General features: G+C 45.3%; 1 protein-coding gene across 5 annotated transcripts in view; it reads left to right on the forward strand.

The window, feature by feature from the left end:
* Positions 1 to 16,491, forward strand: part of osbpl8 (oxysterol binding protein-like 8) — a 350,856-nt gene that overhangs the window by 216,447 nt on the left and 117,918 nt on the right. For 3 of the 5 annotated variants that reach the window (XM_038780245.1, XM_038780246.1, XM_038780247.1), the window contains one exon: positions 13,981 to 14,051. In XM_038780245.1, the coding sequence (XP_038636173.1) occupies positions 13,981 to 14,051 (71 nt within the window). Of the gene's footprint in view, positions 1 to 3,923; positions 4,487 to 13,980; positions 14,052 to 16,491 lie in introns of those variants that run through there. The other 2 variants (XM_038780248.1, XM_038780249.1) reach the window with 2 other exon arrangements.

Genomic DNA, 16,491 nt, shown 5'->3' on the forward strand with positions numbered 1-16,491 from the left:
AATCTTGCTTGACTGGGTGCCAATGAGGTGTGATAGGGAATGGGACTTGGTAAGAGTTAAGTCGTGAGTAGCAGCTTTTTGCATGGCCTCAAGATTACAGAGGGTAGAATGTGGATGTGAATTTCAGCAGCATCTGGCCTGAGGCAGGTGAGGTCAAGTGGTGTTACCGAGGTGGAAATAGGCAATCTTAAGGGTGGTGTGAATATGAGATCAGAAGCTCTCTTGACTCCTTCACTTTGGCCCTGATAAATTGGCAGATTAAAGAGCCTCTGAAGAAAGTCCCTTCACTGCTGTAAAGGGCTGCTCCTTCTGGATCTTAGTTGGAATTGAAATTATGTAGCCCCTTGACATAATGGGTGGCACTGCGGCACAGTGATTAGCACTGCTGCCTCATAGCTCCAGGGACTCAGGTTCAATTCCGGACTCTGGTGACTGTGTGGAGTTTGCACTTTCTTCCCATGTCTGCGTGGGTTTCCTCCGGGTGCTCTAGTTTCTCTTCTCCCCCCCCCCCCCCCCTCCACAGTTCAAAGATGTGCAGATTAGGTGGATTGGCTAAATTGCCCCTTAGTTTCCAAAAGGTTAGGTAGTGTTGTGGGGATAGGGTGGAGGTGTGGGTTTAAGTAGGGTGCTTTTTCCAAGGGTCATTGCAGACTCATTGGGCCGAATGGCCTTCTGCACTGTAGGGATTCTATGATCATCCACAGTTCTGGAGCCAGCTTTCATGTGTACATTGATGATATCCAGCTGTACACCACTTCTCTCACACGCCGGTGTTCTCAGGCCGTTTGTCTAATATCCAGCTGACCATTGAGAAAAAAAATCATCAACTCCGAAATGACGAATAGTCCATTCACTAACTACCAATTTCTTCCCTTGTCCCAGATATTTTCTTATGCTGAACCAGACTGTTCATCGTCCTGGTATCACATTTGACCATAGAGTTGAACTTCTGTCTCCATAGTCTCTTTGTTACAAATCATAATATTTACAGAGCAGAAGGAGGCCATTTGGCCCATTGAGTCTGCAACGGCCCTTGCAAAGAGCACTAGGCCCACACCTCCACCCTATCCCTGTAACCCAATAACCCCACCTAACCTTTTTGAATATTCAGGGCAATTTAACATGGCCAATCCACATCTTTGGACTGTGGGAGGAAACCGGAGCAGCCGGAGGAAACCCACGCAGACCTGTGGGAGACGTTCAGACTCCATACAGATAGTGACCCAAGCCAGGACTCGAACCTCAAACCTGGAAGCTGTGAAGCGACAGTGGTAACCACTGTACTACCGTGCCGCCCCTGAAAACAAACATTTACTTTCACCTATGTCTTCAGTTGCCACCACCTATGCCTTCAGATGTCACTGAAGCGTTCACCTGTGCCATGCCTGCCTACATAACAATTCTGGTGCACTCCTCGTAAGCAGCCTAACCTCAACTGCTCCTGTATCCAGAACTTTTGCTTGCCCACCACCATAGTTGCTGCTGATCCATATTGGAGCATCCCAGTTGAGTTTGATCCATTTTCTGCAGATGTGACAGGATAGCATGGGCGACCTTGCTAATGATTCCCATCTTCACCCCATGGTATCACTGTTGCCCATCCCTAATTGCCCTCGAGTTAAATGGCCTGCTAAATTTTTTTCAGAGGGTAGTTAAGAGAACCACATTGCTGTGGGTCTGGAGTATGATGCAGACTGTTGCTCGTTATGCTTTTCCTTAATTTGCTCTGTTTTAAGTACCTTTGCTCAAGAGTCGCCAGGTATCTTTCTGATACCACCACAGGTTCAAAACCGAATACTGATCAATGACTCGATACACCAGTTAGTAAGTTTGAAATCAATGCACATTTATTTACACGGTCAGTTATTACTCATGCACAAACTCTACTCGCTAAACTACAACTACTACTAAAAGCCTATACTTAGCTTAGAGTGCCCCTCAGTCAGAGGAACAATGGCCGTTGTCCGGTTCTGATACTGTTGTCTTCGAACTGGTATAGAATAGTAGCTAGGAGCGCCTATCTTGTAGCGTGCGTTGATCTTAGACTTACTTGGCTGGTGCTTGGCGGCCTCTCATCGCTGAGAGCCAAATGCCAAGGTGAAGGTGGAGAAAATAAGAGTAAGAGAGCGAACTGACCTTGGGGACTCTGCTTTATACCCTAAGGGGTGTCGCGCCCTTCTAGGCGGACCCTGAACTTGGTCCCAATTAATTGGACCATGTCCCAATCGTTTGTATCGATTCTCTCCAATAACGGGGTCGTTCCCCGATCGCTGGTCGGGCTAGGTAACCGTTGGCCTGCCTTTGTTTTAGTTTCCACTGGCGCCGGGGAGTCTGTCCTGGTACCGATTGTTTCAATGTTTCTTTTTGTCCCCGGAGATAGCTCATTACTATGCTAATGGCTTGTAGTTTCAGTTCTGTCTGGGCTCTGTAAGTTCCAATCCACAGGAAACCTTGCACCTGCTTGTTTTTCTAGTGCTGTCCATTTTTCCCTGTACTCTTTGCGAGTATCCATTTTGGAATTGGGACGTGGCCACCCCAGGTGGCTACAAGACCAAACTGGGTATGGATGGCAGATTCCTTCCCCGAAGGACATCAGTGAACCAGATGGATTTTTACGATAATCAGTTATAATTTCATGGTCACGTTTACTGAGGCAGTAAACAATTACTGTCTTAATCTTATCAATTGAATTCACTTAAACTAATGGGATTTTTATTTTAAATTTAGAGTACCCAATTATTTTTTATTTATTTATTTTCCAATTAAGGGGTAATTTAGCATGGCCATTCTACCTACCCTGCACATCTTTGGGTTGTGGGGGTGAAACCCTCGCAGGCATGGGGAGAGTGTGCAAACTCCACACGGCCAGAGACCCAGGGCCAAGATTCGAACCCAGGACCTCAGTACCACAGTTCCAGTACTATCCACTGCGCCACATGCCGCCCTAACTAATGGGATTTGATCCCATATCCGGGAACATTAGTCTGGGCCTTTGGGTAACTTGTTCAGTGACATTACCATTATCTGTATGATATCCCTGACCCAAATTGGATGAGCCAACTCCTTTTCTTGTAGATTTGGAAGCTTTTGGAGTACAGTTTGAGATTTCACCCTCCAATATCTTGCCCAAAGGATTGTACATCAATTGTTGACCAGCTATTTTGTCACTATGGCTATTGCAGCTTCTTCCAATCCATTCTGTTGTAAAATTCCAACATCAGCTCATCTATTGGGGTGAAATGGACAAAGCAGCATATAAGAATCCATTGTACTTAATGGCTTTATATTCTTTTGAAACAACAATAATTTAAATTAACCTAAATTAGATTAAGCAAAATGGGGGTTATTTCCCCTTTATAAACAAAAATTAAACAAAGTTATTTTTAAATTTTAGAGTACCCAATTCATATTTTCCAATTAAAGGGCAATTTAGCGTGTTCAATGCACCTACCCTGCACATCTTTTGGGTTGTGGGGGTGAAACCCACGCAGACACGGGGAGAATGTGCAAACTCCACACGGACAGTGACCCAGGGCCGAGATCGAATCTGGGACCTCAGCGCCATGAGACTGCAGTGCTACCACTGCACCACCATGCTGCCCAGAATTAAACAAAATTAACCAAAATGAAAATATCTGTTGAAAATTGAAGTGTGATACTTTTTTTTAAAAATTGCACATTGAGGGAACATTTTATAACCGAATGCTGCCCCCGGGCTATTCACCTTTTTGTAATTATCTTTTTGAATTTTTGGTCTACTTGTTTCAATTTAAAAATGATTTTATGCTAATCTTGGATTGTACCTTAAATAGGAGCTGAAGGGGCTTATAGAGAAAATTTGTGAGTTGGAGATAATCAAACATAATCCTGAATCCCTAATGACTTAAAGAGAAACCGGTGAAGGAGCCAAATTCATTGATAATCAGGGATGCCAGTTGCTGTATGGATCGTAAAGCTGTAAACAGAAATGATTAATTGTGGTCTGAATTTTTTTTCTGTGGCATCATACCAAGTATTAAAAATCCAGTGGGGGGAAAAAGCATTGGGGCTTTGTGTATTTAAACCTAATCAGCATGGCTATATAAAGGATAAGAGTGCTATGAATTCACAGGAAAATATAAACAGTACTGCTTGGCTGTTTCGTTGCACAATTGCTATCCTATGGTCCAGTTGCTCGGAGGAGTGTACATTGGCTCATCCTGTTCACAGGGACCAGCATTTTCCCTTTAGTTGCTCACTCAGTTATTAGCCTCGCGTTGCAATTGCAACAGCCTCCACCTGAGCAGCACAGTGATTTCAGTTTATGGGAAGACCCTTCTGACTTAGTTCAACCACAACATGAAGGAAGAGAGTCTGATACGCCGCAGGTTTTCCTTGTGTGCTGGGCTACCAAGTGTGTTATCATCTCGAGTTGATGGACGAAAACTCATGAGAAATGCCTCTTTTGGTGGCTACAATGACAATGAAATTCCTCCAATATTGTCAGGTTTGTAGTATTTCTCTTCTAGCTTCATAACCAGAAGTGTCTTGAATAATGAGGTAAAAGCAGAAGAAGGCAAAAAGCATAATGAGGTTATAGCTTAGAGGGTAGTTATTTATTCTTTTTAGATCAAGTGCAGAATAATGTAATATGCATGAAAACTAAAATGTAACTCTGTTCCCAGTTTGACTTGAATTGTTCAAGAATCATTCTCCTTGTAGAATTATTTAATAGTTTATTTTAGTCAGCATGGAACATTTGCAGCACTTACAACACACTTGCTGTCTTCCTAAAAATGAGAGAAACATTTAAGGAAATGTTTATTAATTTTAATGGGTGTTCCTTTCAGCAGTTACAGTGGACTAAATGACACAGCAAGTTGAAAGCTTAATCTAGTTTCAATGGAGTGCTTTTCCATTACAGTTCATGTTTTAAAAGATTGACAGCAACCTGACTTCCAATAACTTAGCTCCCCTATGTACATTTTTGCCCTGCATTCAGAAAGTAAGCAGAAATAGACTCCAGTTTGCAAAATCCATGGAAAAGGGGGCCCAGGTGATGCCAGACTTTAAGTAATTTGTTTATAATTTTACCGGCAGCTGGTTGTGATACAACTATCTCCTTAAATGATAGCTTCAAAACTGACTATAATTAGCTGGCAGTAGTTTCTCATGACCGGATGATTTGAGATAAAATGATTTAGGCAGGCTCTTGTAAGTATAAAAAATATATATTTTTATTAAAGTATTTGCAAATTTTTATAACAATAACAAAAACATGGTAACATAAACATTTCCCCACCCGACTCAAGCTTCACACACCACAACCATCTAACACCTATCCGCCCGCCCCACCCCCCCTTTTGCAATACTGCTTCTGCTGACATTTTATTGTTCCCCGAGAAAATCAGCGAACGGCTGCCACCTCCGAGAGAACCCCAAAATCGACCCTCTTAAGGCAAACTTCACCTTCTCAAGACTGAGAAACCCAGCCATGTCACTAACCCAGGTCTCCACACTCGGAGGCCTCTTTCACTCCCTGAACTCCCAGATCGTCTAACACTCCAAAGATTGCTATCTCTGGACTCGGCGCCACCCGGGTTCCTAGCACCATGGACATTGCCCAGAACATTTGGTCATGGTTTGCTGGGCTTCCTGCACACCTCGCACATCTAGCTTCTACCCCGAAAAACTTGCTCATCTTCGCCGCCGTCATATGTGCCCGGTGGACCACCTTAAATTGTATTAGGCTAAGCCTAGCACATGAAGAGGAGGAATTGACCCTGCTTAAGGCATCCGGCCATAGATTTGCCTCTAACTCCCCACCCAGCTCGTCTTCCCACTTGCCCTTAAGCTCCTCCACCGGGGTTTCCTCCGCTTCAACAGCTCCTGGTATATGTCCAACACTTTCCCCTCCCCCACCCAGGTACCGGACACTACCCTACACTGTATCCTCTGCGGTGGCAGCAGCGGAAAGGCCGGCAGCTGCTTTCTCAGGAAGTCCCGCACTTGCAAAAAGGGGAGCATGTATTATCTCTCCCATTTGCTCCACCAACCGTGATAGATTATGCAGTGACTCCCATTTCCGAGCCACCTGGATTCCCAGATAGTGAAAGCTCTTCCCTACCATTTTAAGCAGCAGCTCCCCTAGTCGCTCCACCAGTCTCTCTTCCTGCCCTCCATCCTGGACCATGAACATTTCGCTCTTCCCCATGTTCAATTTATACCCCAAAAAACTGCCAAATTCCCCCAAGATCCGCATTACCTCTGCCATCCGCTCCAGCAGGTTCTAAATGTACAAAAGCAAATCGTCCGCATAGAGTGAGACCCGATGCTCCACCCCCCTGAACCAGCCGCTGCCAGTTCCTCGAAGCTTAGCTCCATGGCCAGTGGTTCTATAGCTAGAGCAAACAATAACGGGGATAAGGGGCAACCATTGCCTCGTCCCTCGATGTAATTTAAAATACCCCAACCCCAGCCGGTTCGTACGTACGCTAGCTTCAGGCGCCTGGTAAAGCAACCGGACCCAGCCAATAAAGCCCTCCAAACCCAAATCTTCCCAGCGCCTCCCACAGGTACTCCCACTCCACCCGATCAAAGGTCTTCTCTGCGCCCATCGCTACCACCACCTCCGCCTCTCCTCACTCTGAGGGCATCATAATAACATTTAGAAACCTCCGCACGTTAGCCTTGAGCTGCCTGCCCTTAACGAATCCCGTCTGGTCTTCCCCTATCACCCCCGGAATACAGTCTTCTATCCTTGTGGGCAATATCCTCGCCAACAATTTTGCATCTACATTCAAAGCGAAATTGGCCGATATGACCCACACTACGCAGGGTCCTTCTCCTGTTAAGAATAAGTGAAATCGAAGCCTGCGACATTGTCGGGGGAGAGGATTTCCTTCTCTCTAGCCTTGTTAAAAGTCCTATCAGCAGTGGGCTCAATATCCCTGAGAACTTCTTATAAAATTCTCCCGGGTAGCTGTCGGGCCCAGGAGCTTTACCCAACTGCATACCCTCCAGCCCCTTGATAACTTCCTCCATCTCAGTTGGGGCCCCCAGCCCCTCCACCAGGTCCTCCTCCACCCTCGGGAACTCCAACTGATCCAAAAATTGCCTCATCCCCTCTACACCAGCCAGGGGTTCCGACTCATATAATTTACTGTAAAATTATTCAAAAACTTCATTCACCCCCCCCATGGCAGGGCTATAGCGATAGGGGACTCGATCGTAAGGGGAATAGACGGGCAGTTCTCTGGACGCAATCGAGACTCCAGGATGGTATGTTGCCTCCCTGGTGCAAGGGTCAAGGACGTCTTGGAGCGGCTGCAGGACATTCTGGGGGGGGGGGGGTGAACAGCCAGCTGTCGTGGTGCACATAGGCACCAACAATATAGGTAAAAAACGGGATGAGGTCCTACAAGCGGAATTCAGGGAGTTAGGAGTTAAACTAAAAAGTAGGACCTCAAAGGTAGTAATCTCAGGATTGCTACCAGTGCCACGAGCTAGTCAGAGTAGGAATGTCAGGATAGATAGGATGAATGCGTGGCTCGCGAGATGGTGCAAGAGGGAGGGATTCAAATTCCTGGGGCATTGGGACCGGTTCTGGGGGAGGTGGGACCAGTACAAACCGGACGGTCTGCACCTGGGCAGGACTGGAACCGATGTCCTAGGGGGGGTGTTTGCTAGAGCTGTTGGGGAGGGTTTTAAACTAATGTTGCAGTGGGATGGGAACCGATGCAGGAAGTTGGAAGGTAGTAAAACAGGGACAGAAGCAAAATGAAGTAAGGGGAAAAGTGCAAGGCAGAGAAGACATAGTCAAAAATCTAAAAGGGCGACAGTACAAGGTACAGTGACTGAGGGGAGCTCAGTGAATAGGCCCAGTAATAACAAAAGGAATAAAACTGGAGATGTAAAGATTCAAACAGAGGTAAAAAAAACCAACATAAGTGTACTTTACCTGAATGCTCGTAGTATTCGGAATAAAGTAATGAGTTGATGGCACAAATCATCGTAAATGACCTATGATTTAGTGGCCATTACTGAAACGTGGTTAAAGGATGGTCATGACAGGGAGTTAAATATCCAAGGGAATCAAACTATTCGGAAGGACAGAGTGGATGGTAAGGGAGGTGGTGTTGCTCTGTTATTTAAGGATGACATCCGGGCAATAGTAAGGGATGACATCGGTGCTATGGAGGTACGGTTGAATCCATTTGGGTGGAAATCAGGAATAGTAAGGCGAAAAAGTCACTGATAGGAGTAGTCTATCGGCCACCAAATAGTAACGTTATGGTGGGGCAGGCAATAAACAAAGAAATAACTGATGCATGTAGAAATGTACAGCAGTTATCATGGGGATTTTAATCTACATGTCGATTGGTTTAACCAGGTCGCTCAAGGCAACCTTGAGGGGGAGTTTATAGAATGTATCTGCGATAGTTTCCTAGAACAGTATGTAATGGAACCTACAAGGGAACAAGCGGTCCTAGATCTTGTCCTGTGTAATGAGACAGGATTGATTCATGATCTCATAGTTAGGGATCCTCTCGGAAGGAGCTATCACAATATGGCGGAATTTAAAATACAGATGGAGGGTGAGAAAGTAAAATCAAATACTAGTGTGTTGTGTTTAAACAAAGGAGATTACAAGGGGATGAGAGAAGAACTAGCTAAGGTAGACTGGGAGTAAAGACTTTATGGTGGAACAGTGGAGAACCTTCCAAGCGATTTTCCACAGTGCTCAGCAAAGGTTTATACCAACAAAAAGGAAGGACGGTAGAAAGAGGGAAAATCGACCGTGGATATCTAAGGAAATAAGGGAGAGTATCAAATTGAAGGAAAAAGCATATAAAGTGGCAAAGATTGCTGGGAGATTAGAGGACTGGGAAATCTTTAGGGGGCAACAGAAAGCTTGCTAAAAAAGCTATAAAGAAGAGTAAGATAGAGTATGAGAGTAAACTTGCACAGAATATAAAAACAGACAGTAAAAGTTTTTACAAATATATAAAACAAAAAAGAGTGGGTAAGGTAAATATTGGTCCTTTAGAGGATGAGAAGGGAGTTTTAAAATATTAAAGCATGCCGCTGTGCAGAGAGACTTGGGTGTGCTAGTGCATGAGTCACAGAAAGTTGGTTTACAGGTGCAACAGGTGATTAAGAAGGCAAATGGAATTTTTTCCTTCATTGCTAGAGGGATGGAGTTTAAGACTAGGGAGGTTATGTTGCAATTGTATACGGTGTTAGTGAGGCCACACCTGGAGTATTGTGTTCAGTTTTGGGCTCTTTACTTGAGAAAGGACGTACTGGCACTGGAGGGTGTGCAGAGGAGATTCACTAGGTTAATCCCAGAGCTGAAGGGGTTGGATTATGAGGAGAGGTTGAGTAGACTGGGACTGTACTCATTGGAATTTAGAAGGATGAGGGGGGGATCTTATAGAAACATTTAAAATTATGAAGGGAATAGATAGGATAGATGTGGGCAGGTTGTTTCCACTGGCGGGTGAAAGCAGAACTAGGGGACATAGCCTCAAAATAAGGGGAAGTAGATTTAGGACTGAGTTTTAGGAGGAACTTCTTCACCCAAAGGGTTGTGAATCTATGGAATTCCTTGCCCAGTGAAGCAGTTGAGGCTCCTTCATTACGTGTTTTTAAGGTAAAGATAGATAGTTCTTTGAAGAATAAAGGGATTAAGGGTTATGGTGTTCGGGCCGGAAAGTGGAGCTGAGTCCACAAAAGATCAGCCATGATCTCATTGAATGGCAGAGCAGGCTCGAGGGGCCAGATGGCCTACTCCTGCTCCTAGTTCTTATGTTTTTATTACCTTCCCCAACTGTTCCACTGCTTTCCCTGTGGCCAACAACTCAAACTCCCCCTGCAACTTCCGCCGCTCCCTTAGGAGCCCCGCATCTGGGGCTTCCCGTATCTCCTGTCCGCCCAGAGTATCTCCTCCACTGACCTCTCCCTCTCCGCCCGTTCCCCTTTTTCCCTGTGGGACCGGATCAAAATTAGCTCCCCTCTAACAACTGCTTTCAGAGCTTCCCACACCGACGCCACAGATACCTCTCCCGTGTCATTGATTTCCACATAGTTCTGAATGGACTTATTCACCCGCTCGCAGACCGCTTCGTCCGCTAACAACCCCAGATCCAATCTCCATAACGAACGTTGCCCTTGCTCCTCGCCAACCCACAATTCCACCCAATGTGGGGCATGATCCGAGACCACAATTGCCGAGTATTCCGTCCCCATCACCCTCAGTATTAGCGCCCTGCTCAGATCAAAAAGTCAATACGAGAGTAAACCTTATGAATGTGAGGGGAAAAAACTCCTTCGCTCTTGGCCGTATAAACCTCCATGGATCTATATTTGTGCCATAAGCTCTTCAATTCCTTTGCCACAGCCGGCCTCCTCCCTGACCTCGATAATGACCAATCCAATTCCGGATTAATGGACCGTGTTAAAGTCTCAATCTCTCTCTCTCTCCCATCTCCTTCCCCCCCCCCCATGATCAAGTTATGTGACTCTAAGTCCGGGATCTTGCCTAACACCCGCCTCATAAATTCCACGTCGTTCAAATTCAGAGCATATATGTTCACAAGCACCGTTTGTACACCCTCCAGCCTTCCACTCGCCACTATGTACCTACCCCCTCTTATCTGACACGATTCCCCCCCGCCTCGAATGCCACTCGCTTACTAATCAAAATTGCTACCCCCCCTAGTCTTTGAGTCTAGCCCTGAGTGGAACAGCTGGCTAACCCAACCTTTCCTCAATCTCGTCTGATCTATGACCTTAAGGTGTGTCTCCTGTAGCATAGCCACTTCTGCCTTCAGTTCCCTCAGATGTGCGAACACGCGAACCCTTTTGACTGGCCCATTCAGTCCTCTCACGTTCCACGTAATCAGCCTGGACGGGGTGCTTCCACCCACCCCTCCCTGCCGACTAGCCATCACCCTTTTTAGGCCAACACCCGGGCCCGCGCCCCCCACTTCCCCATGAGCAGCAGCCCCTCCCAAGCTCCTATTTATTCCCCGACAATACTTCCTCTCCTGTCAGCAAAGCAGCTCTTCTCCCCCCTCCCTCACACACACACACACACCAGCAGAAACCTCATCCCCAGGCAAAGCACCAGATTAGCACTTGCTCAGTCCCCACCGCTTCCGAGAGTCAGCTGAACCATGCTGACCCCGATAATCCCTGTCCCTGGCGCCAAACAGCCTGTCTCCAATTGTTCGAACCTCTTCCCCCCCCCCCCCCCCCCCCCACATGAATAAACCTGATAACAGTATCACATTCCCCAGTGAGTAAACAGCAGCAACAAAAACATGCAATTAGCAGATACCAGTGAGGAAACAGTCCCTTAAGGCAAGATCCAGTCTCCCAAACAAAGCCCCCCCCACTCCCACATCAAGTCTCTGCAAGGCAAAGCACCCTACAACCATCACCGACCGCAGCCCATAGTTTCACCCAGATCGACATGAAATCTCTTTTTTCTTTTAAAAGAAACAATAGAGTGTTACGAGCCACTGCAATAAAACTTATCCACAACTTAAGTGTCCTCTAAATCGTCTCGAGCTTCTTTTCTTTAATGAATGTTCATACACAATGTCCAGCCTCACTGGGTACAGCATCCCGAACTTCACCCCCTTCTTAAAGAGGGTCGCCTTTGCCCAATTAAACCCAACCCGTCTCTTGGCCAGCTCCACTCCCAGGTCCTGATAAATACGCAACTCAGAGTTTTCCCATTTGCTACTCCGTTCTTTCTTGGCCCACTGCAGGACAAGTTCCTTATCTGTAAACCAGTGAAAACGTACCATCATGGCCCTCGGCGGGTCGTTCGCCCTGCGCTTCCTCGCAAGGGCTCTATGCGCTCTGTCCACTTCCAGCGGCCGAGGGAACGCCCCAACCCCCATCAACTTCTCCAGCATGTCCATCACATATGCCTTCGCATCCGAACCTTCACTGCCTTCAGGGAGGCCATGATTCAAAGGTTCTGCCTCCTGGACTTATTCTCCTGGTCCTCCAGCTTTTCCTGCATCCTCTTCTGGCGGGTCGTCCAGCAACCTCAACCTTGTTCTCCAGCACGGTTATATAGTCCTCCTGGTCGGATAGCTTTTGTTCGATCTCCCGTATCGCTTTCCCCTGGATCTCCTGATTCAAGACTACTTGATCGATCGAAGCCTTGATCGGGTCCAACGTGGCCTTTTTCAGCTTGGTGAAGTAGTCCTCAAAAAACTTCACCAGCTGCTCCGTAAATTTTTTTTTAAAAGCAGTAAACTAGTATTGAACTTCATTATTGACAGACAAGGGAGGGAAGAATTTAAATTTTTAATTTAACTGACAGGATATCTCACAGATATTACAGGACTACCAGTATTACTGTTTTCATTTTTGGAATACTATATATTCACACTAAAGTATATTTATTAGGTGCAATCTGGCATATTTAATTTTTTAAACTTCTGTAATTTGTAAGTATTACTTTTTGTACACTATTTGAAACCTTTTATCAGCACTAACCTGAATAAAACTAATTCTGTAGAGTTCTGAAGAGCTGATTGCATTGAGCTACACATAATATGTCAAGTTGCTTTGATGAGTTGAGTGACGAGAATGCTTTAAAATTTGGGGTTTTACATGGAAAGCAGATCTGAAGGTTTTGATGCTGCTTTTAAAAGCAAGAAGTAGTAAGAGAAACTTAGGGAGGGAGTGCCAGCTGGTATGTACAGTCTCATGACACTGGTGGCCATGGGACTGAGGAAAGTGATGAAAAGGTGGAACTGGATGTCATCAGCATAAACGTAGCCAACAGCCACTTAATAATTTCTCTGGGGCAGCATTAGGGGAACCCCAGCAATGGCCGTGTCCAGCCGGGAAGAGAAACACCGGGATGGGTGGCTTTATCAGGGCAACGGAAAATAGAACAAACCGCAGATTTATTTTCAAAAAGGAAGGATGCTGGAAAGATAATTTATGTTTATTTGAAGATAATTTCTGAATGCTTATATCAGTGGACCATTTGAAATGCTGATGAACTAAATTATCAATTGCTTTTGTGTGATACTAGGCTGAAGTGACATTACGGGCATTGAGTACACGAGTTTGTCTTCCTGTTGGAAATGCCAGCTTATTTAAATATCAATAACTTTTTATTTGCACGAACCAAATTCATAATTAGTGATTTTTAAGTTAGAAATTACCTGCATTAGAAAAATAAATTTGTGTTTATCTCATTCAGTTCTTTCACTTAATAATTTGTGAATACATCTGAAAGTATTAATTTGGAAGTGGGGGTAACTATATGCTCAATCACTGGGACAGTGGTCAAAAGTGTGGGAACTGTGCCTATTTTTCTCCCTAGCTTTCCCTCCCCCATGATTTGCTTTTTGGAAATGTTAGATCCCCATTGATAAGATCAACAACCTGAGGACAATTTAAGGTAGATATATGATCTGTAATGCGCATTGCAGTGGAATGTGCCTTGTATTCACTGGGACATCTGTTGTACTTAAAAAATAATTTTCCTAATCTATTTTCTGATCATTGTTTGAGTGTTGCACATTGCAGTTTACCACAAAGCATTGACTGCATATAGAGCCTTCGATAATATATACATCTATTTATATGTGGGTGTATGTTACAGAACAGGATGATTTACATTCTGTAGTTCATAACAGTTAACTTTAAACTTGAATCTGCCAAGTGATAATCTTGAGCTGGATGTCTGCTGATGACGTAAAAGATGTAGGCATCATACTGAGAGAAATTGCTGAACCCTGTTTACACGTCTATTTTCAGTAATCGTTGTCCCACGATTCACCTGTTAGTCATTCACCATAAATGTTGTTTGGGGCTGAAAGCAAGAAGGTTATCCCAAGGTGCTGAATGTACTCTTAAAAGTAGAGTGCAAGTAAATGTGATAAATTAGCCATCATCTTTAACAGCTATCTTTTGAAATTGTTTTGTATTCTAATATTAATTAATAAGCTTTTCTCTTAGGTTTGGACAAAGGTAGAGATGACGTTTCCCTCTCAAAGGACGAAGCTTCACACACAATATCAAAAAGCAAGGTACATTAGATATTTATTGTTCTATGTCCTATCACTGTGCCTCTGCAGGGTTGAGCCTAATTTATTTCAATTGAAGAACTTTTCTAACTATTAATTTCATTGATGTGAGACTGGTTGTGTGTACTTAGTGCAATGTCTATTGATCTTCAGTTTATTCTGTACTCGGATACCAGCTGACTAATGATGTCGAAGGTGATGAATCTGAAATAATGAGCAAAGAACGGTGAATGATCCAGATGTATTACCTTGCTTTTGGAGAATAATGTGTTAATACCAGATCAGGTTCATTCTCAATCTGCCAAATGCCAAAGTTTTGAATAACAACTCAACCTCTGGGTAACTCAAAATGAATTTGACCATGTCCATTCTTTTTATGTTTGTGCCTTGCTTGATCTTTACCTGTAGTTCTTGAATTTGTTGGATACAGATGGGCCTCTACTTTTCAGCATCTGCCACGGCGCAAACAATGCAGCAATAGAGAACTGGGCTTCAAAGGGAAACAATTTAGACCTCTTCTGGAAATTGTGAATATCAGATCAGATTAGCATCAGTTGAATAATATCCTGAAGCCACACATTAGGAAATGTCCATTGGGAGAAGACATAGAAGGTTCCTGATGACGTGACAACAGCTCAACAGGTGTCTCCAGCTTCAGAAGACAATAAGCCAGAATCGTTTCTGAAACTTATCTGTGCACAAGAATGAGGAGGGATTTTTCTTAGTAGTTTGAGAGGCAACCTAGAACTGTTGGAGTTCTGAAAGTTGATACTAACAATTCTGGTGACCTCTAGGAAGTTGGTTGACGAGAAAATATAATACTCAATGGTCATCTGATTATTACCTTGCTGTTTGTGGAACTTCAGAACAGGACTCCTCAAAAGTACATAATTGGCTGTGAGTGCATTGGAGCTTCATATTGTTCTGAACAACACAACATATGTGAAAGTCCGAATGAAACATTTCCATGTGTTGATTTCTGTAAGTGCACTTCGACCATGTCGGAAGTTGCACTCTTTTGTGAGGGCCACGAAGAATCCAGCACGAGTTGAAGGATAGAAAGAAATAACATTTATTTACAATAACACGCGTGTGTGTGTGTGCATATATATCTATATTATACATACAACAGCAGCAGAACTCCCTTGCTGCTCACTCCTCTCTAGCTGGTTCCAAACTGGCAAGCTCTATTTATGCTGGGATTCTGCTAATGATTTCTCTGCCCCCCCCCGCCCCCCAATTGGGGAAGCTCCTACTCCCGAAGGATTGTGGGATTGCCATTAGCCCCCAGCCAGTGGTAAGCAGACAGGTTATAACATCCATCCCCCCCCCACCCCAACCCCAAGTCCAAGGAATCCACCGAAGACCCTGGCAAAGGAGGGCGTCAGACTCGTTTTGCTGTAGGCACGATGCAGGGTTTATAGGCAAATGATGCCTACCATTTGCACGAGGCATTGGATTGGGCGGCGTGTAACGAGATGGAGAACGGCGCTTCCGTGGTGAACGGCGTAACGGTTGTACATCCACGGCTCGAGGACTCCCCCTCTGAGGCGTCCTGTGTTTTCATCTCGGAGTCGGAGTCAGCTGCCTCGGTCACCTCGGCATCTCGATCTCCACGTGGTTCTGCAACGACCTGCGCAGGTTTGAGTGCGACACCAGAGGAAGATGGTGAGGAATACTTTCCACTGTGTGTGGTCTCTGTGGCTGTAGAAATGAGCTCTGGGGGGGGATCTTTGGAAGAAATGGCCTTCTGGACCAAACATGGTGTACATGCTTGTACTGGAGACGACCCTGGGCTTGGACACGGTAAGAGATAGGGCCCATTCGGCGAAAGATAATGCCAGGGATCCACTGGGCACCACCAGCAAAATTTCGAACGAACACTTGGTCACCAGACACAAACTGCCGAATCGGCCGATGCCGAGAAAAACTATGACCCTGCCGTTCTTGAGTGCAGCGTCCTTTTGCGCTAATGTCCGGGAAAACCAGGCTAAGGCGGGTGCACAGTCTCCAGCTCATTAGGCGTTCCGCGGGAGCTACCCCAGTCACCGCATGTCGGGTGGTCCCATATGAAAACAAAAAATGAGCCTATCTTGTGTACATAGACCCGGAAGACTGCTTCTTTAGGCCCCATTTGAATGTCTGCACTGCACGCTCCGCCAACCCATTGGAAGCCGAGCGGTGCGGATATGCTGTATGCCGTTCAACTTCATTAACCTCGCAAACTCCTTACTTATGAACGGAGTGCCGTTCTCCGTGACCAGCACCTCGGGGAGGTCATGCGGACTGAAAGACAAATGCATCTTCTCGATTGTTGCACAGTACGTTGTGCCTACCATCTTATGCACCTCTAACCATTTAGACTGGGCATCAATTAATAGAAGGAACATGGATCCTCAAAGGGCCGGCGAAAATCCCATGCAAGCGTGCCCAAGGCCGCCCT

The sequence above is a fragment of the Scyliorhinus canicula genome, chromosome 20 (assembly GCF_902713615.1).
Source record: "Scyliorhinus canicula chromosome 20, sScyCan1.1, whole genome shotgun sequence".
NCBI lineage: Eukaryota > Metazoa > Chordata > Chondrichthyes > Carcharhiniformes > Scyliorhinidae > Scyliorhinus > Scyliorhinus canicula.